Source organism: Drosophila obscura, unplaced genomic scaffold (assembly GCF_018151105.1).
Source record: "Drosophila obscura isolate BZ-5 IFL unplaced genomic scaffold, ASM1815110v1 contig_200, whole genome shotgun sequence".
Classification (NCBI taxonomy): Eukaryota; Metazoa; Arthropoda; class Insecta; order Diptera; family Drosophilidae; genus Drosophila; species Drosophila obscura.
In genome coordinates, this window is record NW_024542791.1 from 3,509,494 (window position 1) to 3,536,942 (window position 27,449).

A 27,449-nucleotide genomic window follows, 5' to 3' on the forward strand; every position below is an offset into this window, starting at 1 on the left:
TACGTTGCAAACTAAAAAGGTTAGAGTCGTAAACAACCGTGAAGAAGGGGAAGCGCATTGATTGGTCGCCTAGACTGAATCGCTTGCTATAACCAGCTGCTGCTGCTGCTGCGTGAAAAATAGCCACGTAAAAAACAGAGTCGATACAAAACTAAAGAAATTGTTTCAACGAAACTGAATGAAAGTAAACAACGCAGCCCAATATTGGAACATGCCACAGCGGCAAGCGGCACAGCAGTTGGCAGCAGGTGAAATGTGTGACGTTAATGGCCAGCAAGAGCATTTGGCATAGATGAAGAAACGGACACCAAACAGCTTATTATTATAAACAACATGGATGAGAAACTAAAGTATTCGCTGTTGCGTGGTGAGCTGGTGGACACGCAAAGCATATGGACAAGGTGAGATCAGGAATATTTATTGTGCACGACGACCCGAAACTAATCCATCGTCGCTGTTCCCTCTTGTTTTGTTCTTTTTGTCGCATAGGCACGAGAAACGCGTTTGGTTCATCACACTGATAACGGGCACATGCATGCTGTACTCGACGCGCACAACCATGCCACTGCTGGTGCCGGCGGTGGCAGCCGCACAAAAGTGGAGCAAAACCGATTCGGGCACCGTTCTCAGTTCGTTCTTTTGGGGCTACACCCTGACGCAGGTGGTGGGCGGTTACTTCAGTGATCGCTTTGGTGGCCAAAGGGTTATACTGTTTGCAGCCATTGGCTGGTCACTCATCACATTCCTGATGCCGACGATCATCTGGTCGGCGGGTTCGATCAAGAGCTATGCCATACCCTTGATTGTGGCCATACGCATACTGAACGGCGCCTTTCAGGGCGTACATTTTCCCAGCATGATCAGTCTGACCAGCCAGGTGAGTGGCAATGCCTCTGGATACGTCTTGGATTCGATCTGAATTATGTTGTTTGTTTTCTTTTAGAACCTGTGCCCGAACGAGCGCAGCAGCTTCTTTGGCCTGCTGACTGCTGGCTCGGCCTTGGGCACCCTGCTCACGGGCATTATGGGCTCCTTTCTGCTCGATTACTTTGGCTGGTCGTATGTGTTCCGTGTAATTGGCCTGATGGGCATCGCTTGGGCGTTGGTCTTGCGCTACTATGCCATGGCAGGAGAGCGGAATCGAATCATCAACATTGCCACACCCTCGCGACTGTGCTCAAACAGAACGCCAGCGGAGACGGCTGTGCCCTGGCTGCGCTACTTCAGTCGGCTATCCTTTTGGGCCTGCGTACTGACGCATGCCTGCGAGATGAATTGCTTCTTTGTGCTGCTCTCGTGGCTGCCCACCTACTTCCACGATGGCTTTCCGCACGCCAAGGGCTGGGTGGTCAACATGATACCCTGGCTGGCCCTGCCCCCATGCACACTGTTCGCCAAGTACTTGACTACGCGGCTGCTGGCACGCGAATGGCACACCACCACGGTGAGGAAGTTCATCCAGAGCTGTTGCTTTGCCGCCCAGAATCTGGCGCTGTTTGTGATGAGTCGCACATCGGATTTCCACACGGCGCTGATTTGCATGACCATCATCATTGGCGGCACGGGCTTCCACAACAATGCGGTGACGGTGAATCCCCAGGATCTGGCGCCGCTCCACTCGGGCAGCGTTTTTGGCCTGATGAACACGGTGGGCGCCATACCCGGCTTCCTCGGCGTCTATCTGGCGGGCCACATACTGGAGCTGACCCAGAGCTGGCCAATGGTTTTCAGCGCAGCGGCTGGCATTAATCTAGTGGGTTGGATCATATTTCTGGTCTTTGGCTCCGCGGAGGCCATTGTTTAGGGTCAACGCGCTCAACGGACGTTTTTCTACGCATTGTCAGGAAAGAAATTTTAATTTTTTATTATTTATGTATATAAGGCCCATAGTGTTAAGTAGCGAAATCCTACGGCTCCTACGGCGTGATAAATATTTAAAAAAACTCAATCCGTTAAGATCTTCGACATGTAGGGCCCGTCCAGCGTGTAGCCCATCTTGCGGTAGTAGTTGCGTGTGCCCACACCCGAGATGACCGCCAGCTTGCGGCTGCCATGCTCCTCGACAGCAATGCGCTCCGCCTCTTCCATGAGCAGTATGCCGAAACCCTGATGCTGGAATTTGGTGGGATCGCGCGCATTCACCGGCACTACGGAGCCATAGACATGCAATTCCCGCACAATGGAACAGTCGCCCTTCAGCTCGGGCCGGAAAGTGTCCGGCGAACATTTACGCAGCCGCAGCAGACCCACGAGTATGTCCTGTTCGGGATCCTCGTACGAGAGAAACGTCTCCCAGCCTCCATTGGCCACATAGTCGCGTCGGATTAGCTCTATGTCATAGGGTCGAACTTTGTTGTGTATCTCCTGGATGCCCACCTCGCGGGTCCGCACATCACGGCATGTGGTGCCCAGATCCTTCATGCGAGCCAGCGCCAACTCTCGCAGATTGCCATGCTCCACACCAGAGCTGAAAGGGAAGTGTGGACTCATCAGAGAATTCACCGAATCGAGTGTTTTGCTATTGCTTACCTAACCAACGGCATGGGAATGTCGCGCTGTACGCGGTAGACGCGCGTCCAGGGTGGCACTAGAGCCAGGATTTTGGCCACCAGATCCACCAGCATTGAGGGCGGATAGGACTTGTAGCGTCCGGTCTTCCACAGCTCATACAGTCCGGTGCCGCGAATGACGAGCGTGGGATAGATTTTGAGGCCATCCGAGCGAAAGGCTGGATTCTCAAAGTACTCGATAAACTGCTCAATGTCACGCTCAAAGTCCACATTGGGCAGATCGGGCATCATGTGTGCCACAATCTTGTAGCCGGCATCTTTGCCCAGTTGAAAACTTTCGCACACAGCCCGCACCGTATGGCCACGATTCGTGTCTCTGGCCACATCTTCGTAAACGGATTGCACGCCAATTTCCAGCCGCGTGCAGCCATAGTTGAGCATGTCCGAGAGATGCCGCTTGAGGCAGTAATCGGGACGTGTCTCAATGGTAATGCCAATGCACTTGGTGCGAGATTTCTCCGAGTAGCGTACAGCCTCGGCCACATTGGCGCTGCTGTGACCGGACAGAGCGTCGTGCAGATTGCGTATGAAATAGTCGCGATACTCCTCCGACAGACACATAAAGGTGCCGCCCATCACAATGAACTCGACCTTGTCCACGCTGTGGCCCAGCTGTTTGAGCTGTTCGACGCGATGTCGCGTCTGAACGAAGGGATCGTAACGTGCCCGTATGGCACGCATGGAGGTGGGCTCATAGCCCGTATACGATTGCGTCGAGTACTCAAAGTCGCTGTCCGGTCCGCCCGGACAATAGACGCAAATATTGCCGGTCATATTGATGTGCGGACAACGATGGGGCTTGCACATGACTGCAACGACGGCAATCTGTACGAAAGCGTTGATTTAAGTGTGATAAAATGGAAAAGGTGTCCAACTTACGCCGCTCGCTGTACGTATGGGCTTGGCGCGCAGTTTGGGCAGCAGGATCTTTTTGGCATCCTGCGGCACGGCGGCGATTATGTCCACCAATCGTGGCGAGCTGTCCAGTCCATATTTGGACGCTATAAGCGACTTCATGCGATTCAAATTGACATCCTTTTTGGCATCGTGTGCCGCCAGCAGCTCCTGTATTATTTCCCCGATAACAAGCACCTGTCGCTCCTCACGACTGAGACCAACACCTGCCAAAAGGAAAAACGTTGCTTAGTGTAATCAGCACCCCTGTATTGGGCATAAACAAACTTACCCAACTTCTTTTTCGGCTTCATTTTTGTCTGATTTTCGCGTAAATATTGCACGTGTGACGTTGCAGCTGTTTTGTTTTGTTTTGCTTATCGATACGGCGTACACCGATAACGATGCGCACTGCAAGTATCGCTGGACTTCCATCCCTAATACTTCTGATATCTGAATTCTTTTTTACATTTTGTGCAACGAAAAAAATGACTAGCTGCGTGTCAGCGCAGCAGCAAAAGGACCAGGAGCAGTTGTTGGAGGAGCTAAACGCGAGCGACGATGAAATGGACGACGCACAAGATGAAGATGCGGACAAGGCGAAGGAACAACTGACAGAGCCCACATTCTACTTTTCGGTGTGTATACAACGGAACGAACACCGGGGTTTTGGACATCAATATGTTGACAATTAAACGTCATTTAATCGTCCACAGAACAGCCACACCTGCTGGGTTTGCAATGGCTATTATGGGCCCAACTTTGGTGAGCCGCTATGCGGGGCGTGTCATGCCTTTCTGTACAACGCACAACTGGCCGAAGAGATGCTGACGGAACTGTCGGATGACGAGGATTCTGGCAACGATGAGCCACCGTTCAAGGACAAGCAAGAGGATGAGGAAACTGAAAACGATGTGGACATAATGGGATTCGAAGACCTGGAAGATGCCGAGCCCGCAGCACAGCCGCACCAGCCACAACCACAGCCACCGCTGCCAGTGAATAATGTTCTGGCGGATGCGCTGATCCAACAGTTAGAAATGCCACAGCAGCAGGCGCCAGATCTGGTTGCCCTGCAACCGCCGGCACGACGCGCAACACCTGAACGCGACTTTGACAATGAGCGCGCCGTCAATCCGTTCCTGTTACCCATCAAGCGGCCACGAGCCACGGCCCCATTGGGCCTGCCGCACTACATGAACGAGCTGGCCGATGGCAGGTTGCGGACCCATGAATATAACAATGCCAATGGGGCTGGCGGTAGCAATGCAGCGGGTCAATAAGAGTATCATTAGCCGCATACCCGTCGAGATATTGCTGAAAATATTCGCCTATCTGGACGACATGTCCCTGTGGATGTCCAGCGAAGTGTGCAAGCAGTGGCACGACATCATTGGCAAGAACACGGCCCAAAGCATGTGGAAGGCGTACATCAAGCAGCGCTGGCCATTGTTCGAGAGTCTCGCGGACGCGCCGAACTGGTACAAGCTGTACGGCGCCTTGATGTCGTCATGCTTCTGTCGCACCTGCCTGATTGAAATGGGCGGACGCGGTCAGTCTCAGCACGACGAGGAGCAGGACAATCCGATACGAAATATATTTCTGCGCGGCGAGGCTAATCTGCTGAACAGCTACGAGTCGGAGGGCATTTCCGCCATACCATTGGATCGACAGAACAACTATTGGCAGGCAACGATACTGGGGCCACCGGGCAGTCCCTACGAGGGCGGAAAATTCTTCTTGTTTATCTACTTCCCCGACCGGTATCCCATGGCACCGCCCACAGTGCGTTTTCTAACCAAAATCCTACATCCGAATGTATCTCGGCACGGCGATGTGGGCATTGACATATTCCAGCAGCAAAACTGGTCGCTGGCGCTGAACGTGGCGAAGGTTTTGCTGTCAGTTCAGAGCCTACTCACCGATCCGTACACCGAGGTGTGCATGGAGCCAGAAGTGGGCTATATCTACGAGCATGAACGCGAGCGTTTTGAGCAGCTGGTGCGTTCATGGACCTGGAAGTATGCCATGTTCGAATTGATATCGCCTCGCTAAGCAGCAGCCGCCCGCTGCACGTTGATGTGTCATTCATGGAAGACACCAGCACTCGCATATGGACTTACTGGACTGAAAGTTGGAAACTATATAAACAAAAAAACAAAATCCTCTTCAAGTTGATTTGTATATGATTATCATTAGCTGCTACATATATATGAAAATGTGTAATTAGGTTAGTTGTGCCATCCCCGATTGGTTGATTTTGAACACCCCCACACACACACACATTGTAGTCAAAATTACTTAACGCTTCTATTGGTAAACCTAATAATAATAAACCTAATATTTAAGTTACAATAACACAACAAGCCATTGTGAGTGCCCTCTGCGTTTATTTCGTCCATGAAACCTTTGGTATGTCGAAATGCTCGGTGAGAGAGTCCAGATGCTCGTTGAACTTCTCCACCCGCTCCTTGTGCGTGGTCTGAGCCTTGTCCATTATCCGTTTGTTGCGCATCTTCTCCTGCTGCTTCTTGCTGGCCAGCTCCGCCTTGGTTAGTTTCCGTTCGTACCCACTGCCAACAGCTGCCGATGAGGATGTGCTCGTCTCCGCGATCTGCTGTTCCACATATGACTTTAGCAGTGCCTCGCGTTCCTTCTCCTTGTCCTTGCCTTTACTCTTCTTCTTTTTCTTCTTCAATTCTGTGTCGTTCTTTAGCTTGAGCTTGCCCTTGGCCACACACGCGTACTCGTCAGACATGGTTTTTGTTTAAAAAATTGTATTGTTTTTCTTTAGCGTTTCAATGGTTTTTATTAGAGCCCGATACTATTAAGATGGTATCGATTGTTTTTTCAAAACATTCAACGTTGATATTCCTCGATTTTGATATTCCTTTTAATATTACTAGCTAGCTGGGACTCTCAGCCCTAAACAAATAACTTTATCCGATAGATACATAAATTTGGTTCAGGATTGGCAAGTTTTCTGAAGTCCTTTTTATTGGATTATTTACATATTAAGGTTCAAACAAAAACAACATAGAACGAATGTGTCGTCGTTTTGTGGCGTTACCAGACTCGTGCAATTCGTAGTTGCAGCGGGCTGCCATAGCATGATATTTTGTGATATGATATTCGTCAAATTTGATATTCAGTTTAATATTACTAGCTAGTTGGCCCTCTCAGCCTTGAGCAAATAATTTTATCTAATTCCTCAATGTATTTTGCTTAGGATTGGCTAGTTTTCAGAACTCTTTTTCATTGGATTGTTTCCATAATAAGGTTCAAACAAAAACGGCCAAAGCATAACACGTAAATGTTGACGTCAGTGTTGCTGGTCAACCAAGTATCTTCTATGCGTATGTACTTTTGTATACCTTATTTCTTTTAATTGATGTTAAATGTTTTGTTCCATTGAAAAATTATTTATGATTTTATCCTAGATTATCATGTTTTTTACCTATAAATGCACATGTTTGTGTTTTATATATACATTTATCCCGGTTCTGATACCTATTATTGGTAGTCGTGAGCGGCAAAACTTTGTTAAAATCTTTAGAACAGAGACTGAATAGTTTTTGCATTAATTGGAGCCTGAAATTACAAACAATATCTCAAGTCCATAATATCCATTTTCCCAAGGTATGCAGATTGTTGATCATTCCGTGCCAAAGTTGCACAACAATGCTGCTACTTCATTTCCCCATGTTGCTGAAATTTTTACCATACAAATCAAATGCATCTTACGGGAACGCGTATGGAATGACGCAACAATGAATCTTTATTCCATACGCGTTCCCGTAAGATACATTTGATTTGTATGGGAAAAATTTCAGCAACATGCTGCCACACCACGAAAATGAGGGGAAAGTCTCCACAAAAACAATCTCTTCTCCACTGAAAAGAGAGCAAATTTTGCAAACTCTCCACGAATTGAGAGAAAATTTTGAAAACTCTCCACGAATTGAGAGTGAATAATATCGATATTTTTATGCGATAAGTGGAGTCTGGCGGTCATTTTGAAGCGTATCTTAATATATAAACAAATAAATTGGAACTTGATTAAAAAATATACCGTAAGTATTCTGAAGGACACGACAAGATGCGTTGATATTCCTAATATTCAGTTTACTATTACTAGATAGTTGGCTCTCTCAGCCCTAAACAAATAATTTTATCCGATAGATACATAAATTTTCTAGAAGATTGGCAAGTTTTCAGAAGTTCGTTTCATTGGACTATTTACATATTAAGGTTCAAAAAAAAACGGCCAAAGCATAAAACGTAAATGTTGACTAAATGTGACGTCAGTGTTGCTCGTCAACCAAGTTTCTTCTGTGCGTATGGATTTTTGTATACCTTATTTCCTTTAATTGATGTTAAATTTGTTGTTCCAAGCTCCACAACGAAATTTTTATAATTGCCAATATTCCGAGCGAAATTGGCAGAGTCCCGGTATTCAAAGTATTTCCGTATCCGGATAATCAAAATAATATTCTTACAGGTATAATGTCTGATTCATATTATATTTAAAAAGATAGAGTATACGGTATAAGAAATAATACAGTAGAACACACATACACACGAACACAAATACACATTAAAAATGGGAGGAAACGGTTTTTTATTTTAATTTTTATTTGCTTTAATATAATTATGTGATAAAAGTTGATCGCTGAAACCTTTGCCTGAACTTTGGAAGCCATTAAAAACGAGAAGGAACGTGTGAGTCGCTTCTAAAGACGCGACTCTACTTATACCCGTACTCAGTCAGCATATACATTTTTAAGCATATAATTATTTAGAATTAAAAAAAAAAAAGAAATTTTACATTTTACATTTTTTTGCTACATCTGCTATCTACATCTACATATATTATGTATATTCTACATCTAACATGTAGATTATACATGTACCATTTAGATTCTACATCTCCTCCGCTAAGGGTTGCTCGCGCACTGAACGCGGCAGAGTGTGCGAGCGAGAAGGAAAATGAGTTGCGTTGTCGTGGGCGGGAGGGGCAGGGGAAGCAACTGAAAATTAATTTCGTCGTTCTGGCTATAATTATGATCCGATATAATTCAGATTCAGCAGTCTGGTAGATATGGGCATTCTCTACGATACTGCGTTTTTAGTTTTATCGTATCTTTAAAATTGTGCCTGCCACAGATTTGTCCCTTGTGGGGGCGGAAAGGGGGCGGGGCGAAATTCTGAAATACACGTAGCAGTGGGATATCACATGAGTCTGGAAACCAAATTTGGTTGCCCTAGCTCTTATAGTTTCTGAGATCTAGGCGCTCATCAGACGACAGACAGACAGACAGACAGACAGACAGACAGACAGACAGACGGACAGACAGACATGGCTATATCGACTCGGCTATTGATGCTGATCAAGAATATATATACTTTATGGGGTCGGAAACGTTTCCTTCTCTGCGTTACACACATCCACTTTTACCACAAATCTAATATACCCCTTAACTCTTTTTTGAGTACGGGTATAATTAGCATTTTTTGAGCATTTAACTGCTAGTTCCAGATTATGCTGAGTTAGTCAGTCGAAGTTCTAAATCACTGCGGAAATATGAAATTTACGGAAATCATTATGGTTTTGTCCGCGCTTCTCCTGATTGGTACTGAGGCAGATTCAATGTAAGCTGACTTTTCAGACCTGGACCATCCAGGCAAATGTGTGATTGATACCCTCAATTCGGAGCGACGGATAGCCTAAGATCTGTGCACTCTTGTGGTGTGAAAGGAATAGCCTAGGAAGGACACACACATGAGTTTTGGCAACAGCTCCAGAAGTTGAATATTCCGCCTGCTGTCGTCGTGAAATTATTGAAGAACCCACAAAATAATACAAAATTGTACAAATGACATTCACATATTGCTAGTTTCATAAGACAATGAGTGAATTAATAAAATCGGAACAACGTTGAACGGAACAATGCTGATCTATGACATCCCAAATGAGTATATTGATAATTTCATGAGCATTCAAATGATAATTGAGTGGATCCATAAGCACTCTGCGCACTCACATCTAGTTTGGTTGGCTGAACCGGTTGACCAGCCCTCTTCGAAAGATAGGCCAGCCTATTAAGTCGGAGATTACGCTCAGCTTTTTAGTCAGAGTTCTGAATCGATGAAGTGAAGATGCAGCTGCTTACAGGAATATTTTTGCTGATCGCCGCTGTTCTGCTTGTTGCCATTGAGACTGAGGCAGCTGTCTCGCGGGGTATTTTTAAAGACCCTGCTCATCCAGGCAAATGTGTGGTCGATGGACTCGTTCTGAATGACGGCCAGTCGGCTCGTCATCCCAAAATGTGTGCCCGTGTGGTGTGCGGCAAGAATAGCGAAGGACAGATACAGACGTGAGTGTTTTTTAACTGAATTATACGATTTAAAAGAGATAAGAATTGTGAATTATATTGTTTAGATGTGGAGTTGTTGGGCTGCTGCCTGGCCAAAAGTTTGGCAAGTACAAAGCACCAAATGCTGACTATCCCGACTGCTGTGATCGTGAAATTCTTAAAGCCTAATTAGCTTCGAAAAATTAAATAAAGCAAATATATTTGATTCTCTTTCACGTGAACTGCTTTAAAACTTTTCAAGTTATATTTTATTTGCGTTTGTATTTGTAAATACCCACTGGTCGACAATGGGTTAAGCGTTCTCTGTGCACGGACAGTTTACGGCAGTTTTTTCACAATGGCGCCGCCCTGTCGGTCAAAATTCGAGGCGTTTTTCGTCGCCAGGTGTCTCTGTTGCAAGCTCACCTTTTAGCAGAATTAATTTAAAAGGAAAATAATGTCTTTGGCATCTGGACACTCGCAGAGGATATTTGATTATAAATAAAGCTGGATTGTTTTTAATGCACACATTAATTATACATACGTACTATTATATGCTCGATCATGTTGTATAGCAGAGTCTAGCGATGTCCGTCTAAAGGTTTCTCTCAGTTTCAAAGAAAGCTCTATAGAGAGCGTACAATTTTGCGCCGGATTCAGAAACTTTGAATACGTATACGTTGGAGGCTACGAGTGTACGATTCGAGGAGCCGTGGCATTTTCCGCGTAGGTCAGTTGTGATTCGACGAGCGACGGACCAACATACCGTGTGTTGTGCATTTTAGCGAGGCGCGTTTGTAAATATTTAAAAAATATATTCATAAATTGTTTAAACTAAAAAAAAAAAAACATTCAGCATCCAAGTGATTTTTCGGTGCGTGCTTCAAGTGTGGCAGCCAGTGCTAAGCGAATATCAAGTTTTATTTGTGGCTACTGTTGTTGCAAAATATATAAATTGTTGCTTCTAACAAAAAAATAAATTTTAATAAAATATATTGAAATTGAAAAAATAAAAAGAAATTAAACAAAAATTCAAAGTGCGAAGGTGAAAATTTCGCCCACACTCTTTCTACCAGTCCACTGCCTTGCTCTCTCCCACGCGCTCTCTCGCTGTCTCTCTGCCTCCAGATATTATAATTTCTCTCTTGCTGCGGTAAACTAACGGTCTTAGAAAAGCTCGCTCACCTCCTCGCTCATGCGTCTACGTTTGTGTGTGTGTGTGTGTGTGTGCTCAGCCATTTGGGTTGTATGAGTGTGCGTGTGTGTGTGGGTTAGCATCCTGTGGCAAGTTCTTCACTCAAGGATAACAGTCGTAAAAGTACAACAATGTAATGAAAAATATCAGAAAATATCATCATCATCATCATCATGAGGATGAGGATGATGAAGCGAAAATATTACAATTTTATGCTCTTAAGGTTGTGTTTTGCTGTTTCCTCCTGCCAGAGTATTGCGGAGTTGCCAGGCCACAAACTTTAATGTCCTTTCTTGTCGCTTGGCTTTTTTTTTCTCGTTTTTTTTTATGCCAATACGTGGAGCATTTGCATGCAATTTACGATTCCTGTACGAGCAGCAGCATGTCTCACTAGCCTCAAAGGTCGATGTGGGGTTTCTGAATCTGAGCTGAAACTGCGGCTTTTCTCCCACACACAAACACACATGCACGCACACATGCACACACACACACACATATGTGTATATGTAGAAGAACTTTGGTAGTGTTTGCCAAGGGCATGTAACAGGTAACACAACACAATTGACACCTGTCTCGCTCTGTCGTACCCTTGCGCTCTCTTTCGTCTTTGCCTCTCTCTTTATCGGCTCCATCTCTCTGTCTCACCCTCTCTTTTGCGGCAGTTAAGCTTCTGTAAAGGCAACGGCATACACGTTCTGTCAATAGCAGCAATACGAGTTACAACAATGAGCTATTCCAATGCCATCAAATGATGTTAAGTTGGTATTAAAAACAAAACAAAATAACCCGAAAAGGAGGCTACAGGGAAGGGAGCAAAGACTCATTTGCAGGATGCTTAAAATTAAGCTATTTCTGATTTTAATTCCTCAATGCACTTTTGAATGCTATCAAGAGGCTTTTATCGATCGATTTGTTTGATTATAGTCATTGGTTCAATCATTGGTTGGTTGTAATTATAGCCAATAATAATCCTCGATAATTATCATTTCTTATCGGGCACAGCTGACATCTGTAGCCATGGGGTTTTTTTTTTTTTTTAAATGGAATGTCTAAAAAATTTGAGTGCAAAATTTAGATTCTGACTTTGGCATTAACTCAAGACATTAACAATTTTTGTATGCATATAAAATGATCAGCCAGAGCCTTGTTTAACCATTTTTAAAGTCAGGCTGGACACTTGTCGATGTTGTTGGTTTCCCAAAAAATATAAGCACAGAGCAGGATTAGCCCTAATATAAATCAATTCTATTTCCACTTAATTTGTATAGTTTTTTTTTTATTGTATTTAGTTTATTTGTAAACTGTGTGCTGCATTCTGTTTATAATTCTATTCTGGTACTTACTCTTTTTTTTTAATGCATGTCCAAAAGTTAAATAGAGAAAAACACAGGCAGGCAGTGGGGCAGGGGAGAAGGTGAGTGAGTGGGTGAGTGAGAGCAGATTTGAACAAAGTCTGAAACTTTTTCATTACTGTTGCACATCTGGGCTAAAGTTTTGTCGTATGGCTGCCTGGCTGGCTGGCTGGCTGGCTGGCTGGATGACCTCTATGCAAAATAGGGTTTTTGGCCAACTAATACCAACTACAAACTGCTCCTTTTGCTCATCTACTGGTCCGCCCAGAGTCTCATCATGGCTGTGCATTATTAAACGACTGCTTCTGTATTATTCAACACCAAAGCGAACCGTGCACCCGGGCCCAGAGGATGTCTGTGTGTTCGCGTTGTATAATAAATAAAATGCATTATTCATGCAAAGGCTTCACTGTGGTTAGGATGTCTTTTTTTTATGTTTGTTTGGTTGGTTTTTGTTTGGTCCTTTATTGAAATGCCATTAGCGAATTTCATTGAATTTTCATTCTGGTCACGGCGCAGACGCGGCGTATACTCAATCTGGCATTGAGATATGTAATATCTATGAGGTGGAAGGCAGAACAATGCTAAACAGTAATCATCATACCGATTACAGGCAGATAATTCCAGACAATTCCAGGCCATTGATGTGAAAAGTTAAGCCTAATTAAAAGTGCTACAGAGAGACAGAAGAAGAGTGCGAGGAAGTGCAGGGCGAAACAAAGGCCAGGTGGTGATGCATGAATTAAGCTGAACAACAGAGAATTGGCAACATTTCTCGTGGCAGGCGGCTATACGGCCCGGATTACGTTTTTTCCGTTTATCCGTGTTTTCGTGGAGCAACGCGTGTGTTGGTGTTTACCTTGGACAAGAATAACTCGCAGCGGCATAGACCCCAAATCCTACAAGCATCCAAAAGAAAAAACCTCCGCATCCGCATCTACTTGGCCATTGTGGTTCGTTTTGGTTTCATTGTCCCTCAGCCGTTTTTTTACGCGGCCTCACATTTTGGCAAAAGCATCTTTTGTGAATCCTTGGGGGCGGCAGCACAGCAGTTTCTAGTCGGTGGCCTACTCTGAAGGTGAGTGCAAGCATTTCTTTTATTTTCTTTTCATTTCTCTCTCTCCATCCAGCCATCCAAATGAATATGCTCAATCGATTATTCCCTAACCGAATTCTCTTGCAGCAGCCACAGCCACAGCCACATCATTTAAATAAGCCATAAAACCTCATAAAAAAAAGAGGCAGACAGATAAACAATTTATCCGCATTCGAATTTGCTTGAAAAATTACGCGCATAATTAAAATCTGAAATGAAAACGACCGCATCAATGATTTAACCAGAAATACCCATACATTAAATATACGAACGAGTATACGAGCATATATTTTACTTATTGTTTGCCGCGTACAAGTATTTGCATTTCCCATATAAATTGTCTGCTCTTGGGAGAGCTTATGTAGAATACACAATAAAAAGAGATTTACACAATTAAGCAGGAATAATAATCCATAATCAAATAAAACTTATTAAGCAAATAATTTCCAACAAATTTAACATTTCACATGAATAGTCAACAATTTACAAACAGAAACCTTTGGATTGGGGGGCTCAAGGAGTCCGAAAGTCTTGAAAGTATTCCCCCATGTTCCCCATTCATTGGGGGGACTGCCCCAATTTGTTATTTTTCTGGAAATACGAGAATTATTTTCGTTTGATATTTTGATTGAATCGTTTTGCATATTTTCTTTTTCGTTTTTCTTTGCGTGTTTATGCCGATTGACTTCATTGTGTGCCTTTGTAATTTGTGATTTTATTTCATTTTAATTTGTTTTCTTTTTGTTTGGTTTTTCTCTGTGGCTATTTTCTTAGAAAATATTTCCTTGCCATGAATGACGTCATGCCGGTGCCACACAAAAACAGCTTAAATTGTCCATAAACTTCTTTGATTTGTGGCAAGTTGGTTAAACAAAAGCGCAACAGCAAGAAGGATTTGTCACCTAACGTGGCGCGTATCTCACCCCTGGAATGGTCATAATGGTCGTGTAATGGAAACTGTTTGTTAAAATTAGCCAACCGTGCTAGTGCCTGTATGGCCATTAGCTCAAATCTGCTTAGTGTCTAATGGCATTGGGTGCTTCCTGCAGGTCAGACAGGACAGGAGGGCAAGTGGGTTGTGGGACCAGGTTTACAGCGATGGCAATGTTTTTTAATTGCTTTTCAATGCTCGATGGCTGATGGTCATTTCATTAGCATTTTGCACACAGAGTTTCACATAGCTTCAATGGATATATTTTTGATATTTGAATGAATTGTTGAAATGATTTATTTTATTCTAACTAGATATATTGTTAGTCTTCTCTCCATGCCAAGCCTTTAATTTTTGCTGCTTTTAACCAAGTGCATATAATATTCACCCAATGATTTTTATGCCCCACTGATGCCACTCCTACGTCCAATTGGTTTGCCCATAAATAATAGAAACGCAGATGGGTCGTAGGAAGATGTCTGTCTCCTTCATAATTCATGCAAAACTTCATGTTCCAACTACTACAAATCAGGCGCTTCCTCCTTTCCGACCCCACCCCAACCCGACACCCAGACATTTTTATGGCAGCCATCTTTGGCAACAGCTCGTAAAACAAGAGCAACAGTCCCATAATTTATTTCATGCAAGAATAAAAATAAAAATAAAAAGAAAAGCAACACAATACACTCCACACAAACAGACATTGGGGGTGAATAAAATTCAATTTCAGAGGACATTGAATATATATAAAAATGTATATACCCAAATAAAAAGGGAAAAATGCTCCCCACTTCAGGCAAAATTACCTTTTGTTTTGAAATAATATTCTACTCGTAATTCAGCTGCACAAATTGTCAATAATTCTGCCAAAAATAGAGTTGATTTCCCAGCTAAAATAGAGATTGTAATAATTGAATGAAAATAAATGAAATGCAGACATTTTATGTCAAAAATTGATTGACATGCAATTTAGGATATGATTGGAAAAGCTGTTCACACAAATTCACAGAAATATCTACATAGACGTGTTGGAGTACGCTTTGTGGTTGTGTTATTTCAATATAATCCAACACTAAATAATTAAATATTAATTGATATCATTTACCATTTCGTTAAGCATATCTTTGAGCACTTATCCTAAATTGTGTGAGACTAGGACAATTATAATTATTTGATTGCTAATGGATTTTCGGATGGCTATTTGTGGTTTAAGAAACTTAAGCCAGAACTGTGCATATTTTATGCATTCTAGCATTTGCAATTGCCACCATTTCTGCCACATCTTGTAAGACAATCTTGTGGATAGTTTCGTGCATTTTTAAGTTTCAATTTTTTCTTTATAGAGCGGAATAACGACTAAAGTTCCTTTTGCGTATTGCGGCAGAGTGCGACTGGCGGGGGGCACAGACAACGCGTGTAAAGTAATGAATAAATAAACTTGCACCGCAGCTCGTCGATTTTTGTGCACCAAAAATGTTTGAACGAAAATGTAAGGTACACTGAACAAAACAATGGATATGTTTAACGTTTATGCAAATCAAGTTTTGTCTTTACACTCCTCAAAAAAAAAATCTAAATCAAATTTAAAGTTATGGAAACTTTAAATAAAGAAAAAAATTCAATCAAAATTGTTTGCGATTGCAATACTGCAGACAAAATGAGGCAACAATTAATAATTCTTTTTGGGCATAAGTTTCATGACTGTTCCTCTCAATGTGGTTCTTCCTCGTGCCTTTTAGTGCCTTCTACTAGCATGTTTAATGCTTTCATTTTTCACGGTGAACATGTGTCTGTTGCCGGGATATTCGTTGTGTGTTTTTGCATATTTTAAGCAGCTTCTTTGCACCTTTTACATTTTATATGCCATGCAGCAGGTAAATTTGAGTTTCAGTTTCCGTTTTTTTTTTTTTTTGCATTTTTTCTCTTTAGCGAGTTTTTCGGCCGTCTCTCTCGTTAGTGAGTTTTTCTTTCGTTTTTTCTCCTTTTTTTCTTGGCTGCCTTTTATTTCAGTACACATTTGTAGCCTGGCCAGCAACCAACAACCAACAACCGACAACCGACATCACCTTCACCTTTGGCCCGCACGCAACGCACACAACACAACACACACACACACACACACACACATATATTTTGCCATATCTTACTCCGACAGTGGGTGCGGGCAGGCAATCCCCAATTTTGTAAATGTTGTATGTACATGTGTTTTAACAAACACAAGCACACTGTGGCAGCCACACACACACACACACACTCAGTCTCGTGCTTATGCTGCCCTTAAGTTTTATGCAGCACAAAAAATTGTAATATTCACTTTCGTTTTTTTTTTGTGTTTTTGTTTATGCTGAGGCTGGCAGTTTCTCTGGCTTGCCGACTGAAAACTTACTGCGGTCACTGTATAGGGTGTATGGGTTTTCCAAAAACTTTGGTGCAGCCCATGGTTTCTTTGGCAGTCCTTGATTTTCACTAGCATCAAAAAAAACCCTATAACTTCACTTTTATGGGATGCTTTGTCTAAAACTTGGGAACGTCCTGGGAGAACATGGTAGATAAATATACATATATATTGCAAATCATAAGCCAACAACTAATCGAACTAATTTTGAAGAAACCTTTAAGCTGCATTTTTTTTCTTCACAATTTTTCTACCTTTCTTCGTCTTTCTTCGAGTCGATTAAGAAATCGGAGACACAGTTTAGCATTCAGACTCAGCCATGAAATTCTTAAATACGCAAATGTGTAATGACAATATGCCTTAATTTATTAAAGTACATGTATATATATATATGTATGTACAATGTATGTATGTACCTCAATATGCAGTTTAAATCCTTTGCTAATTTATTCAATGTACGGTCTGCAAACATGCACAAATCAGCTTCAACGACAGGGACTTTAATTAGTTTCAGTTAAATGCACTTAACACGGTACCCAAATCAATTTCTGTTTGGCGGATTAGCCTCAAGTACATGCCTGACTCTGACTTGGGTGGTGCGATGGGTGGTAGATTCCATCTACCAGCGAACAATAAGCGTCTGTAAGCGAATAAAGATTTCTATATATTTATTAGGGAACTAAAATAAAATATCTAAGGCTATACAGATTATATGAAAAGTGTGCCTACGATTGCTCTATTCATTTTTGGGTAGAGTAGAACTCCCTTAATTAGGATCAATATCTGCTTTCCACGATCTTTATATCTTTATAAAGGGACGAGGAAGAGCCACATTGAGAGGAAAAGTCATGAAATATATGCTAATAAGAATTATTAATTGTTCCCTCATTTTGTCTGCAAAATTGCAATCGTAAATATTGATTGGTTTTTTTTCTATATTTAAAGTTTTTATAACTTTAAATTTAATTTAGATTTTTTTTTAGACAAAACTTTTTATATATGTTCATTTTAGGGTAGAGTAGAATTCCCTTAATTAGATTCAATATCTGCATTCCACGATCTGTATATATATTCTCTATAGCTTTCTTAATTATTTCAAATAGATATACCCGAAATATGACTTAAATTCAAAAAAATAGTTATACCCCTTTTGTGAAAAAGCGTGTAAGGTCAGAATGCAATTGGCCGTAGACTGCGATGGCCCAATGGGACATGGGACCCCGAGTTGTCGAGGCTGAAACATTTGACCCGCAATGGAGCTTAATCCGCATCGCCCTCATGCCCCCGCAGACGCAAACGCATTCAAATGTCAATTAGTGTTGTTGCTGTGGTTTCTGCAATTTCTGCACTCCGCTCCGCTGCCCTTTATCTTTCCGGCATCACGAGTTGATGTTGTTGTTGTGGCCCTCTGGTTTGATTTGGAACTATTTGCCATCCCATGGGATGCCAAAGCATCCATCCATTGAAGGCCGGCAAAAAGGATATACAAAAATGCAGCAAAACTGCAGGGATAGAACCTTGGCCGACCAAATGTGCCACGGGCATACATAGCTGCCAAGAAGCTCGTAAAAACCAATAAAAAGTCAAGCAAAGTCCCACAAAATTATGCATGTCCGGCAGTATAACGAAGGGATTTTATTGTATTTAATTCTGCTTGACAAATTTAGATTGAAATTTAACTAGTAACATCATCAGTTGACGATTGAAATCTTTAATCACAAACAACGCGACGCTTGCAGCACTCTGGATAAATGGCATCCGGATTCAGTGGCTCGGAGAAACGGCAATCATCGGGCGGTGCCTCTTTCTCACAGCTGTGTGGGAATACCAGCTATATTCATTCACTTTTAGTACTACTACTAGCAAGAATACTTACGTAAAGAGCATGCCCCAGCCATTGCTAATGCAGAATATTGTCGCACAGTCAATGTTGGGCAGTTTGAAGGCCTGTCCCGCGGAGAGCAGAACAACTGAAGTCGGTATATCGATGACACAACGACCAGGATACGCTGAACAGGATGTGTTTCGTTAGATCTTTTATACACATACAGCACTTACTGCCCTTGTATGTATGTACATATGTCAAATCTCACCTGGATCCTCGTAGCTATTTACGGACATTTCAGCAGATATGTGCGGCACAATGCTCAAGCCCAACACGAACACGAAAATAAGTGTAAATTTCTGAGAGAACAACATTTTGTTGTAGAGTAGAGTTTCGTTAAGATTATTTTAAGATATTTGTACATAAATATGACGTCCAACGATATGCCTGCTAGCAGAACGAAAGCACTTTTTCGATATGGATAACATCCATAACATAAAACACAATAATCGTAGGAGAATGGTGCTAAGCTAGCGAATACGAGGTATGTACATGTATGTAAATACAATACAATTTGTTGGATTGTATGTATATTTGTATGAGAATGACGATCAGCGTCAAGACTGAGTGTAAGAGCTGACGTGACGTCCGTGCCCTAGGCAGCTAAGCTAGAAGAGACCGAGAGTAAGCGATAGGAGAGCATTAGCTCAGGGCTGCGCTGCTAAGCCGAGCTCGAACTAGAGATAAAGCGCGAGAGCACAGCTTTGACGCTGTCACTGCAGGAACGAAGAGAAGAAGGCGGGATAGGGAGAGGCGAAAGAAGGGCCGCTGCCGTGCGTAAGCTTATGGCAGGTAGCAATGTTTATATGAACAGTAAACAGTGCAAATAGTGGACAATAAAATAATAAGAATTTACTTTAGGCTCTGCCCCCTATTTACTAAGAATTTTTGTATTTATGCTGCTTGACCCGACAAATGGTATTTCTGTTACTATTTTATTTACATCTTCACTTTAAACAATTTACGCTGACTACAATTTTAACTGACTTTAAATTTTAATTGCATATAACCTTGCGCTTGCAGCAATCTGGGAAAAAAGCATTGAGATCCAGGAAATCTCCGTAATGGCAAGTTTCTGGCGGACTCGAATGGTCACATCTGTGGACAGACAGGGATAATTCCAATTCGATTGTTGCATGCAAGACAATATTTACTTGTAGAGCACGCCATAGCCATCGCCAATGCAAATGAGCACCACACAGGACAAGTTGGGTAAAGTGACGGCCTGTCCCAATTCTAGAGTGATTAATGATGGGTCCACATCGATGACACACCGACCGGGATAGGCTGAAAAGAAATTATAGGATATTTCATTAGATCTTCAGTTTTACCCTGATTGATATACATACATATATGTACATATGTATATATTTATGCTCACCTCCATGCATATAGTTGTTCAAGGAGAACTGAACAGCAGGTGCTTCCTTAGACATGCATGAGGCAATAAGAAAACCGAAAAAAATTGAAAATTTCAGAGGGAACATTTTGTATCTAGACTAGAGACTACTACGAACTAAAAAACATTTAAATGATAGCTGCCACCTATGCTATGACATCTATGGACCGGCCTTCTTTTCAGAGCAGAACTTTTTCCGGGTACAGCACTGCGGATATGGCAGCTCTGGATGGGTGTAGTTGCCAAAGCGACAGCTCCTCGGCAGGTCACTCACTCCGCAGCTGTCGAGAGTCAATTAGTCGAGAATCGAAGCGCATCTTCTGCTCACCTTTGGAACACCACCATGCCATTGCGTCCGCAAACAATTTGACGGCATTCGTGCGTCGGATCTTTGATGCTCACTCCCCCGTTGAGCACCAGCTTGGGATTGATGGTGCATTTGCCAGGGAAATCTGTGGAATGGGCTGAATGGGGAGAATACACAAACGTGGCATGCGGGGCAGACTCACTGGGATGGTGGTAGCGTATCTGCCACTCGGCCGTCTGGCTACTGACCAGAAGACTTGCCAGCACCATTAATGACAGTAGCTTAAAGTATCCTTCGGCCATTTAAAGCTTTAATTAAAACAAAATTTAATACAAAAAAAGAAATATGTTGACAAGTTTTGATAAGATGTACGTTAAATATGTTTAATATATTGAGAATTTATGGAGTGAAATTTGGACTGTTTACAATCTTACGAGGATGCTGATCGAAAGGAATGGGAAAGACCATTGCTTTTAGATGCCCAACAATAAGAATTTATTTATTTGTACATTTCTTCTTTTCCAAAAACAAAACAAAAAATTTAAATTTACAAATTTGAAAACACACACATTCAGACGGTAAAGCGACATATCTCAATCCCAGGCAATATCATTGCACATTACATCCATCTCACAGCAGTCGGGATATGGGGCATTGGGATTCTTAGCTTCGGTATACTCGCAGTTGGTCGGTGGTGCAACCCTTTTGCATCTATAATCGATTACCATTGATGGTTGGGCACAACTAATACTAAATCGAATGTGTACTTACTCGTAGACCAGAGCCCAACCATTTTGATGGCATTCGACCAGGACGCACTTATCGGGATGTTTATCCGATTTGCCACTGTCGAGAATCAAACGAGTATCTGCCTTACCATCAATCACACATTTATTTGGATGTGCTATGGGGGGGTAGGGAATCTTCTTAAATTACATAAGTTGTTTAATAGCTAAAAAATGTACTTACCGTCGTCGGCGAATATCTGAAAATTGAACAAACCATTGACGCAGTGCAGCATCAGCATTAAAGCAAGGACTGTATAAACTACTGTGGATTGCGGCATAATTGTTGGATTCTTCACTCGCCTCCAAAGTGTTGTATCGGATCGGATCGGTTGTGTGTTTCAGGAAATTCGACTAAAAAATTCGATTTTCTGAGCAGCTGTCGATGTGTTCCAGCTATGGAATAAGTACATACTACACGTCTGGCAGTAAAGGGCAGTGCCTACCCTGTCATACATACATATGTTTCGTATGCGCATTTTAATTAAAACAGAGAGCGAGGCAGAGAGAGAGAAAGGATACCCACGATTGAGGATATATATGCTGATGAAGTTATCGTATATGTTAATCCAGTTATGTGCATACACACGAGTATTTACCATCGACTTGTGTCATTCCGTTGGCTGCTCTGTTGGCCGCTCTGTTGCTGCTCTGTTGCTGCTCTGTTGCCTTGCATAATTCGTTTATGTGACGCTGTCTTTCGGTGGGGGGGTTTGTGGTGCCCAAATGCAAATATTGGCTTGTGTTCCCTGATTGTTCATGCCAACTTATCTACACCCCACCCCAAAGACAAAACTGTCTGCAATTATTTAGGCATCCAAAATGTAGACAAATTAGTGGGGCCACATAATTGATGCATCTGCGAGTGCACACGTATTCGGTATGTGCCTTTACCTAGGGGTTGGGTTTCCACCGTGTGTGTTTTTGCTAGTCTATCTGGTGTTTTGTTTTGATTATATCAGGCCGTGCTCTTAATTAGCGAATGGCCCTCCATTGTTCCTCGGTCGAGATTAATTGAATTGCGAGTGGCCTCAGATGGGTCTGCTCCTGAAATATGCATCAACTCATCTCAACGCTAATTGTGGGCTGGCTAATTGTTCCAGATACAAACACACCGTCAGCTGTTCGATTGAATAAGCATCAAGAGGTTCAATAATAAATGCTTGCGGTATAAGTACCAAGACAGTCACCATTCAAGAGAGAGAGAGACTTTAGTTTATTAAGATTACAGTTTTGATACTAGCAAAAGTAGATAAAAGTAGAAAGAGTTCTTACGGACATACATATTTACGCAGTGTAGCAGTGTGGATCAAGGGTGGATCATAAGTTCTTCTTACTCGAGAGCCAAGTGGATCGTAAGTGAGAGCAGGTGAGAGCAAGCCAACAGTCAGCTGGAGTCAGGAGAGTCAGACTGTTAGCAGAGAGTTGGGTACTGGTAACAGTCTGTTACCCTGGGGTGTAAACAGCGCTGCTGCCCCGTTAGAGCTGCGCTGCGCTGAACAGCATAAATAAAAACCTAAAAAAAAAGAAATATTCGATCGATACAGCAATAGAGCTATACATAGATACGCATACGGATATGGTATTTGCATATATAAAGAATAAACACGTACGAATATACGCAGCATAAATAACAAATTGGCCAGGTGAACAAATTGTACGAAAACTTTGGGGGCCGGAAAGGTGTCTAAATAAGGGTCAAAAACTGAAGCAACGGTCAGAAACCAACACCACACCATTATCCATTCTCTTTGTGTGTGTGTGTGTGTGTGTGGGGCTTCAGGTGACCAAGCGATGAAAATTGGTCCCCTACGTCGGGGTGTCCTGAGGCTTGGGGGCAAGAGATTGAAATCGGACCTCAGTCCTCAGTCTCACCCTACGACCGGTTTTCTTTTCTCTTTTTTTTGTATGGTCGTACATAAAAACACACATCATTATAATTTCAATGATATTAAAGTCCATATCAAAGTGAATGAGATACAAGCGAAATGCTTTATTTTTATTGCCCTTTGTGTGGCTTTTACTTATGCATTATACTTTCAGCGCTTTTAATTTTTTGCCCTTTGGAGCCACAGATACGTATGTACATGCCGCATACATAAATACATATACCTTTTACCGTATATGTATACCCGAAACACACATTCAAAATTGCTTCCTGTGCCACACTGCTCGGGGTATGGGAAAAAACGTCTGCGTTAAAAGGCCAACGGCCATGTGTTTTATACGGCATTTATTTACGTTTGCAAGTAACAAAAAACCAACACAACACAACACAAAAAAAATGGCGAGAAATATACATACATATACGATATAAGAAATGCTTTTGAGCAAAGTCATTCATGTATCATGTACATGTACATGTACATGTATGTATGTATTTGTGTGCATGTATCTTTGTATGTTTGTAATTGTAGCTTCGACGGATATTTATAGTTGAGGAAACATGTCCGAGTATGCGTCAAGCTGGATAATGTGTAACCTCAAGGTCGTTCGCAGTTTTCGTTGAGAAACTTTCCTTTTTTTGGGTAGTTTTTTTTTTACCTACAGTAAAGGAGACATGTTTTCGCGATGGTGCACTTCAATGAAAGATGGGGGATGTGCTTAAGCTGCTTCAACAAATTATAATAAAAGATGTGGATACACTCCTTTGGATTGCTAGAACTACATATATTATTTTATCGGTGTGTCTGTGATGACATGACTTTTATTTGAGCAACACCATTCAATGCCAAAACTACAGCGTGCGCCGGTGGCATTTTAACTGATTGGCATGTTGCCAGTCACTTGTAAACGTAAATTAAAGACTGCCCTTAAAGTTTAGGCATGGCACACAAAAATCTACTTACAATTCTTATCCAAAAAAAAAAATGCTTTTAAAACGTTATAGAAACAAAACAAAGCACTAATTCAGTTGTATACCCGCTGGAAGTGAATTTCTAAAAATAATGCCACGCCAAACAATCAATTTCCATTAACAAATGAAAGCAATTTATTTCACATTACGCATACGCGGGGTATTTACATTTCCAATACAAAGCTACATACATATATCCACTATGCAGTTACAATGTATTTTTGCTGAACATTAATTTAATAGACTTATACACGCCGTTATAATAATATATATTTTGGTCATTCAAAATATGAAATATTCAACAGAGTTTTTCGCTTCACTGAATAATGCATGAACCGAAAATAAACTGCTGGAAAAACAACGCGAATTTCCAGCACAAAGTGCAGTAAACACAAAAATCTCTATTTCTATTTGGTACTTTTATGCTGTGCATCCCAGCAACAAAGGAAAGCGAGGAAACCGAGGAAACCGAGGAAACCGAGGAGGATGGGAAGCAGCTGGTGGCACAAACACACACACACACACACACACACACAAAATCCCATTCAGTCCATCAAGCCGTTCGTCCGTCCGTAGGTTTTGTCCGTCTGTCTGTCCGTTTGTGTTCGTGTGCTGCTTCCGTTGCCTTCGACTCTGCACCGAAAGTAATATTAACTAGAAAAATAAAAGCTCGAAGTAGCAGATGCCCTAGCGTTCCAATACAGAAATATAGTTACTGTTGAAAGTTACGGGAACTATGGTTTAAAACTGTGTTAGCTCTATATTAAATGATGAGCAGACAGCTATGGTCTTGTATGACTTGATCAATTGTCATGCCCTCGCTGGCATCGCCTCTAGTAAGGGTATCAAAAACCACTGCCAGGGGGACCTTGAAAATGCAAAATTGACTCAATTGTTGTTGCGCCTGGCACTGCTGTAGGTTTATTGTTGCTGTGGCTGCTGCTGCTGCTGCTGCTGCTACAGCCTCTGCCGCTTTTGTTTATGACAGCGCCATGGCGAGTTATTAAAATTTTGTTTTTTTCTTGCAATTGCATTCTGTAAGCCGCTTAGTAGTCTTTGTTTCATTGCGAAAAACGAAATACTGTCGAAAATGGATCTCTGTTTTGTGTCTAGAAATAATTGTAAACATTTGCAGAGAATAATGTGGCAAGGGGAGATCATCGAAAGGTGGTTCAAAAAAGCACAAAATATAAGGGGATAATAAACCTGCCCCTGTTTTAGGTGCATTTGAACAAAGAATGGGGAAGGAGCTCAAAGTCCATTAAGAAATGTTACCACATTTAATGCACATAATGCCAATAGTTACGATTAAACAACATTACGGTGGTCGCCAGTACTCAAGCGAGTAATTGTGCGGCAAGTTATTACACATTTTTGTTGCCTTCCATGTTAACCTGTTTTCGTTCCCATTGAGTGATTCCAAGCTGTGTAATGTATGCCAAAAGTTTTAGCTTGTTAATTATTTTAAGGAATTAATACATAATTCTCGCTTCAAAGCGATATCTGAGCGTTGTAAGCCGAAGGATAATGGACTTGCGGCTATATACAATACATACACACACGCATAGCCCTTCCACGTTGTGGTGTGGTGCGCAGCTTAACCCAGACACGGCCATTTATCCTTGGCATTTAACAAAGCTTGGCCTGGCTCTTAGCTGTTGCGGCTGCTGCTGCTGTTGTTGTTGTTCGTTGGATACCGCGAGAACTGCGCTTCTTGAATTATTTAAGACACACAAGTGCGCACCACCCACCGACAGGACAGACCTTACACCTGCACCACACCTGGGCCTGGGCCTCTGCCTGTGCCTGTGAGTGTACCTGCTCTGCAGTGGCAGTGGCAGTGGTACGGCATCAAGTACAAGGATAATGCCAGGGCAGATAAAAGTGGCCGGGAGTGTAGCATACATTAGGGTGCCGACGCCACTGAAGTCCTCTTTGGCAGCGGCAGCTTGATTATGTCTCAAGTCACTCCACAGAGGCCCGCCCGGCCACACAAAAAAGAAATTAATTAATTTTTAAGCGTAATTAAATGCAAAGCAGCACTCTGCCAGACCCTCAACCCCATGTCTCTGCCCATCTTCTGCCGTAGTCTACACTTAGAGAAAATGTGCAAGATGGGAAACCAGCTTGCGAAATTAATTTTAGGTGCTTTGAAATCTCGAAAAAACATATCCTAAAATATCTAAAAAAAAACCCAAAATCCCAATATGTAAACTCTATTTGGTTTGAATATTCTATTCAACTCAAGAGTGTAAGATCCCTTATTTAAGACTTAAAATGTTCGATCTGAAGCGGTTTTAATTGAAAGGTTTTGACGTGTTTTTTGCTGAATAATTTCGTTAGCTTCTTTGCCTGCCTCGCTTTAAGAAACCCTTTTCTTAGTTTTTTTCTTGAGTGTTGGTCGGACTCGGCTTTGTTTGGCCTGTCCGTGAAGGCGGCACAAGGCTGAAAGCCCAGTCGGGGCAAGGACACACAGAAACACGAAGGATGCACACTCCCTCCCCCATTGGCCACAATGGGCACGCAATAAGTTTGGCCCCAAAACATTTCGTCTCGAAGGAAGTGATTTCTTTGAAATGAATTTGCCGCCATTTCCCCCCCAACGGTACCCGGCCAGTGAAATACGCATTTTTTTTTTTCTTCTCGCAATTAAAAATTCCACTCGAAGCCACCCGAAAAAGGTTATCCACTCGAGCGCAGTTAATGGGGCTTCGAGTTTGGTTCCACGAGGATTCTTTATTTTATTTTTTTATTTTTTTGTATATTGTTTGCTTTGGCTCAAAGTCCTGCGAATGATTTGCCAAAGCCAGTGTGCCCCAAGGTGGTCCCAAAAACAATTTTGTCTGCCATTGACTTTTGTCTGTTGGTTGGTCAGGGAGGGGCCAAGCCAATCAACGCCCCAAGAGGAACAGGGGGCAAGGGGAGAGCCCCAAGTGAAACCGAAGCTCAGTCACAAGATTCCCATTCAATTTTGATGGCTCGTTTCGTTCTGCTTTTGGTCAATTTCACTTTTATGTCTGTAGTCATCAGCTAAATGCTTTTGCTTTTCCTTTTCCTCCTCCTGCTCTCACTTTGCTTATACACGTGGTATGGCTATACATACTTATATGTACATATATTTACTTGTGTTTATATATTTATATAGACTACATTTTCGTTTAGATTTGTGGGCTATTTTTAGGTGGCTTGTAGCTTGTACAACAAACAAAAAACATGCTCAAATTAAGCAAAACGAAACGCTCAAGAACTGTCAGTGCGAATGCCTGCCTAATGAACTCGAAGACCCAATCGATCTGAAAGATTTCCGCGGGGAAACTGCACAATAGTTGAAGCGAAATTTCCACTTGACAGCTGGCACTTGGTGACTGTAAAAGCTAATGGTACCAATTGAAATTAATTGATTTCTATTGATATATTTAAATATATT

The 27,449-nt window shown here is 42.2% G+C and overlaps 9 protein-coding genes across 9 annotated transcripts in view; 4 read left to right on the forward strand and 5 right to left on the reverse strand.

Annotated features, from left to right (window-relative positions):
- The first annotated feature begins 82 nt into the window (after positions 1-82).
- Positions 83-1,946, forward strand: LOC111075457 (solute carrier family 17 member 9). Its single transcript, XM_022368750.2, has 3 exons — positions 83-401; positions 490-877; positions 944-1,946. Exons 1-3 carry the CDS (start codon positions 334-336, stop codon positions 1,802-1,804), a joined length of 1,317 nt encoding a protein of 438 aa, XP_022224442.1. The 5' UTR covers positions 83-333; the 3' UTR covers positions 1,805-1,946.
- Positions 1,843-3,865, reverse strand: LOC111075432 (elongator complex protein 3). The gene is made up of 4 exons (XM_022368733.2): positions 3,757-3,865; positions 3,450-3,691; positions 2,530-3,395; positions 1,843-2,467 (listed from the first exon to the last, which is right to left on the reverse strand). Exons 1-4 carry the CDS (start codon positions 3,776-3,778, stop codon positions 1,945-1,947), a joined length of 1,653 nt encoding a protein of 550 aa, XP_022224425.2. The 5' UTR covers positions 3,779-3,865; the 3' UTR covers positions 1,843-1,944.
- A 25-nt stretch (positions 3,866-3,890) lies between these two features.
- LOC111075444 lies at positions 3,891-5,565 on the forward strand. The gene is given in 3 exon segments (XM_022368739.2): positions 3,891-4,102; positions 4,181-4,735; positions 4,737-5,565. Coding segments are annotated over 3 exon segments (1,488 nt in total). The 5' UTR covers positions 3,891-3,952; the 3' UTR covers positions 5,520-5,565.
- A 192-nt stretch (positions 5,566-5,757) lies between these two features.
- On the reverse strand, positions 5,758-6,279 carry LOC111075465 (protein FAM32A-like). Its single transcript, XM_022368762.2, has one exon. It carries the CDS (start codon positions 6,220-6,222, stop codon positions 5,854-5,856), a length of 369 nt encoding a protein of 122 aa, XP_022224454.1. The 5' UTR covers positions 6,223-6,279; the 3' UTR covers positions 5,758-5,853.
- A 3,310-nt stretch (positions 6,280-9,589) lies between these two features.
- LOC111076874 lies at positions 9,590-10,054 on the forward strand. Its single transcript, XM_022370902.2, has 2 exons — positions 9,590-9,841; positions 9,907-10,054. Exons 1-2 carry the CDS (start codon positions 9,624-9,626, stop codon positions 10,007-10,009), a joined length of 321 nt encoding a protein of 106 aa, XP_022226594.2. The 5' UTR covers positions 9,590-9,623; the 3' UTR covers positions 10,010-10,054.
- Positions 10,055-10,485: 431 nt separating this feature from the next.
- The window catches only part of LOC111076214, a 46,128-nt gene continuing 29,164 nt past the window's right edge, over positions 10,486-27,449 (forward strand). The window contains exons 1-2 of the mRNA XM_022369909.2: positions 10,486-10,694; positions 12,981-13,445. The gene's annotated coding sequence lies outside the window, so the exon portion shown is untranslated. The remainder of the gene's footprint in view (positions 10,695-12,980; positions 13,446-27,449) is intronic.
- On the reverse strand, positions 18,402-19,060 carry LOC111076259. The gene is made up of 3 exons (XM_022369961.2): positions 18,883-19,060; positions 18,666-18,798; positions 18,402-18,603 (listed from the first exon to the last, which is right to left on the reverse strand). The coding sequence occupies exons 1-3, from the start codon at positions 18,986-18,988 to the stop codon at positions 18,501-18,503; spliced, it is 342 nt and encodes a 113-aa protein (XP_022225653.2). The 5' UTR covers positions 18,989-19,060; the 3' UTR covers positions 18,402-18,500.
- On the reverse strand, positions 19,568-20,690 carry LOC111076251. The gene is made up of 5 exons (XM_022369948.2): positions 20,583-20,690; positions 20,402-20,525; positions 20,056-20,354; positions 19,829-19,961; positions 19,568-19,772 (listed from the first exon to the last, which is right to left on the reverse strand). Exons 1-3 carry the CDS (start codon positions 20,680-20,682, stop codon positions 20,234-20,236), a joined length of 345 nt encoding a protein of 114 aa, XP_022225640.2. The 5' UTR covers positions 20,683-20,690; the 3' UTR covers positions 19,568-19,772; positions 19,829-19,961; positions 20,056-20,233.
- On the reverse strand, positions 20,869-21,581 carry LOC111076240. The gene is made up of 3 exons (XM_022369937.2): positions 21,350-21,581; positions 21,152-21,284; positions 20,869-21,091 (listed from the first exon to the last, which is right to left on the reverse strand). The coding sequence occupies exons 1-3, from the start codon at positions 21,444-21,446 to the stop codon at positions 20,974-20,976; spliced, it is 348 nt and encodes a 115-aa protein (XP_022225629.1). The 5' UTR covers positions 21,447-21,581; the 3' UTR covers positions 20,869-20,973.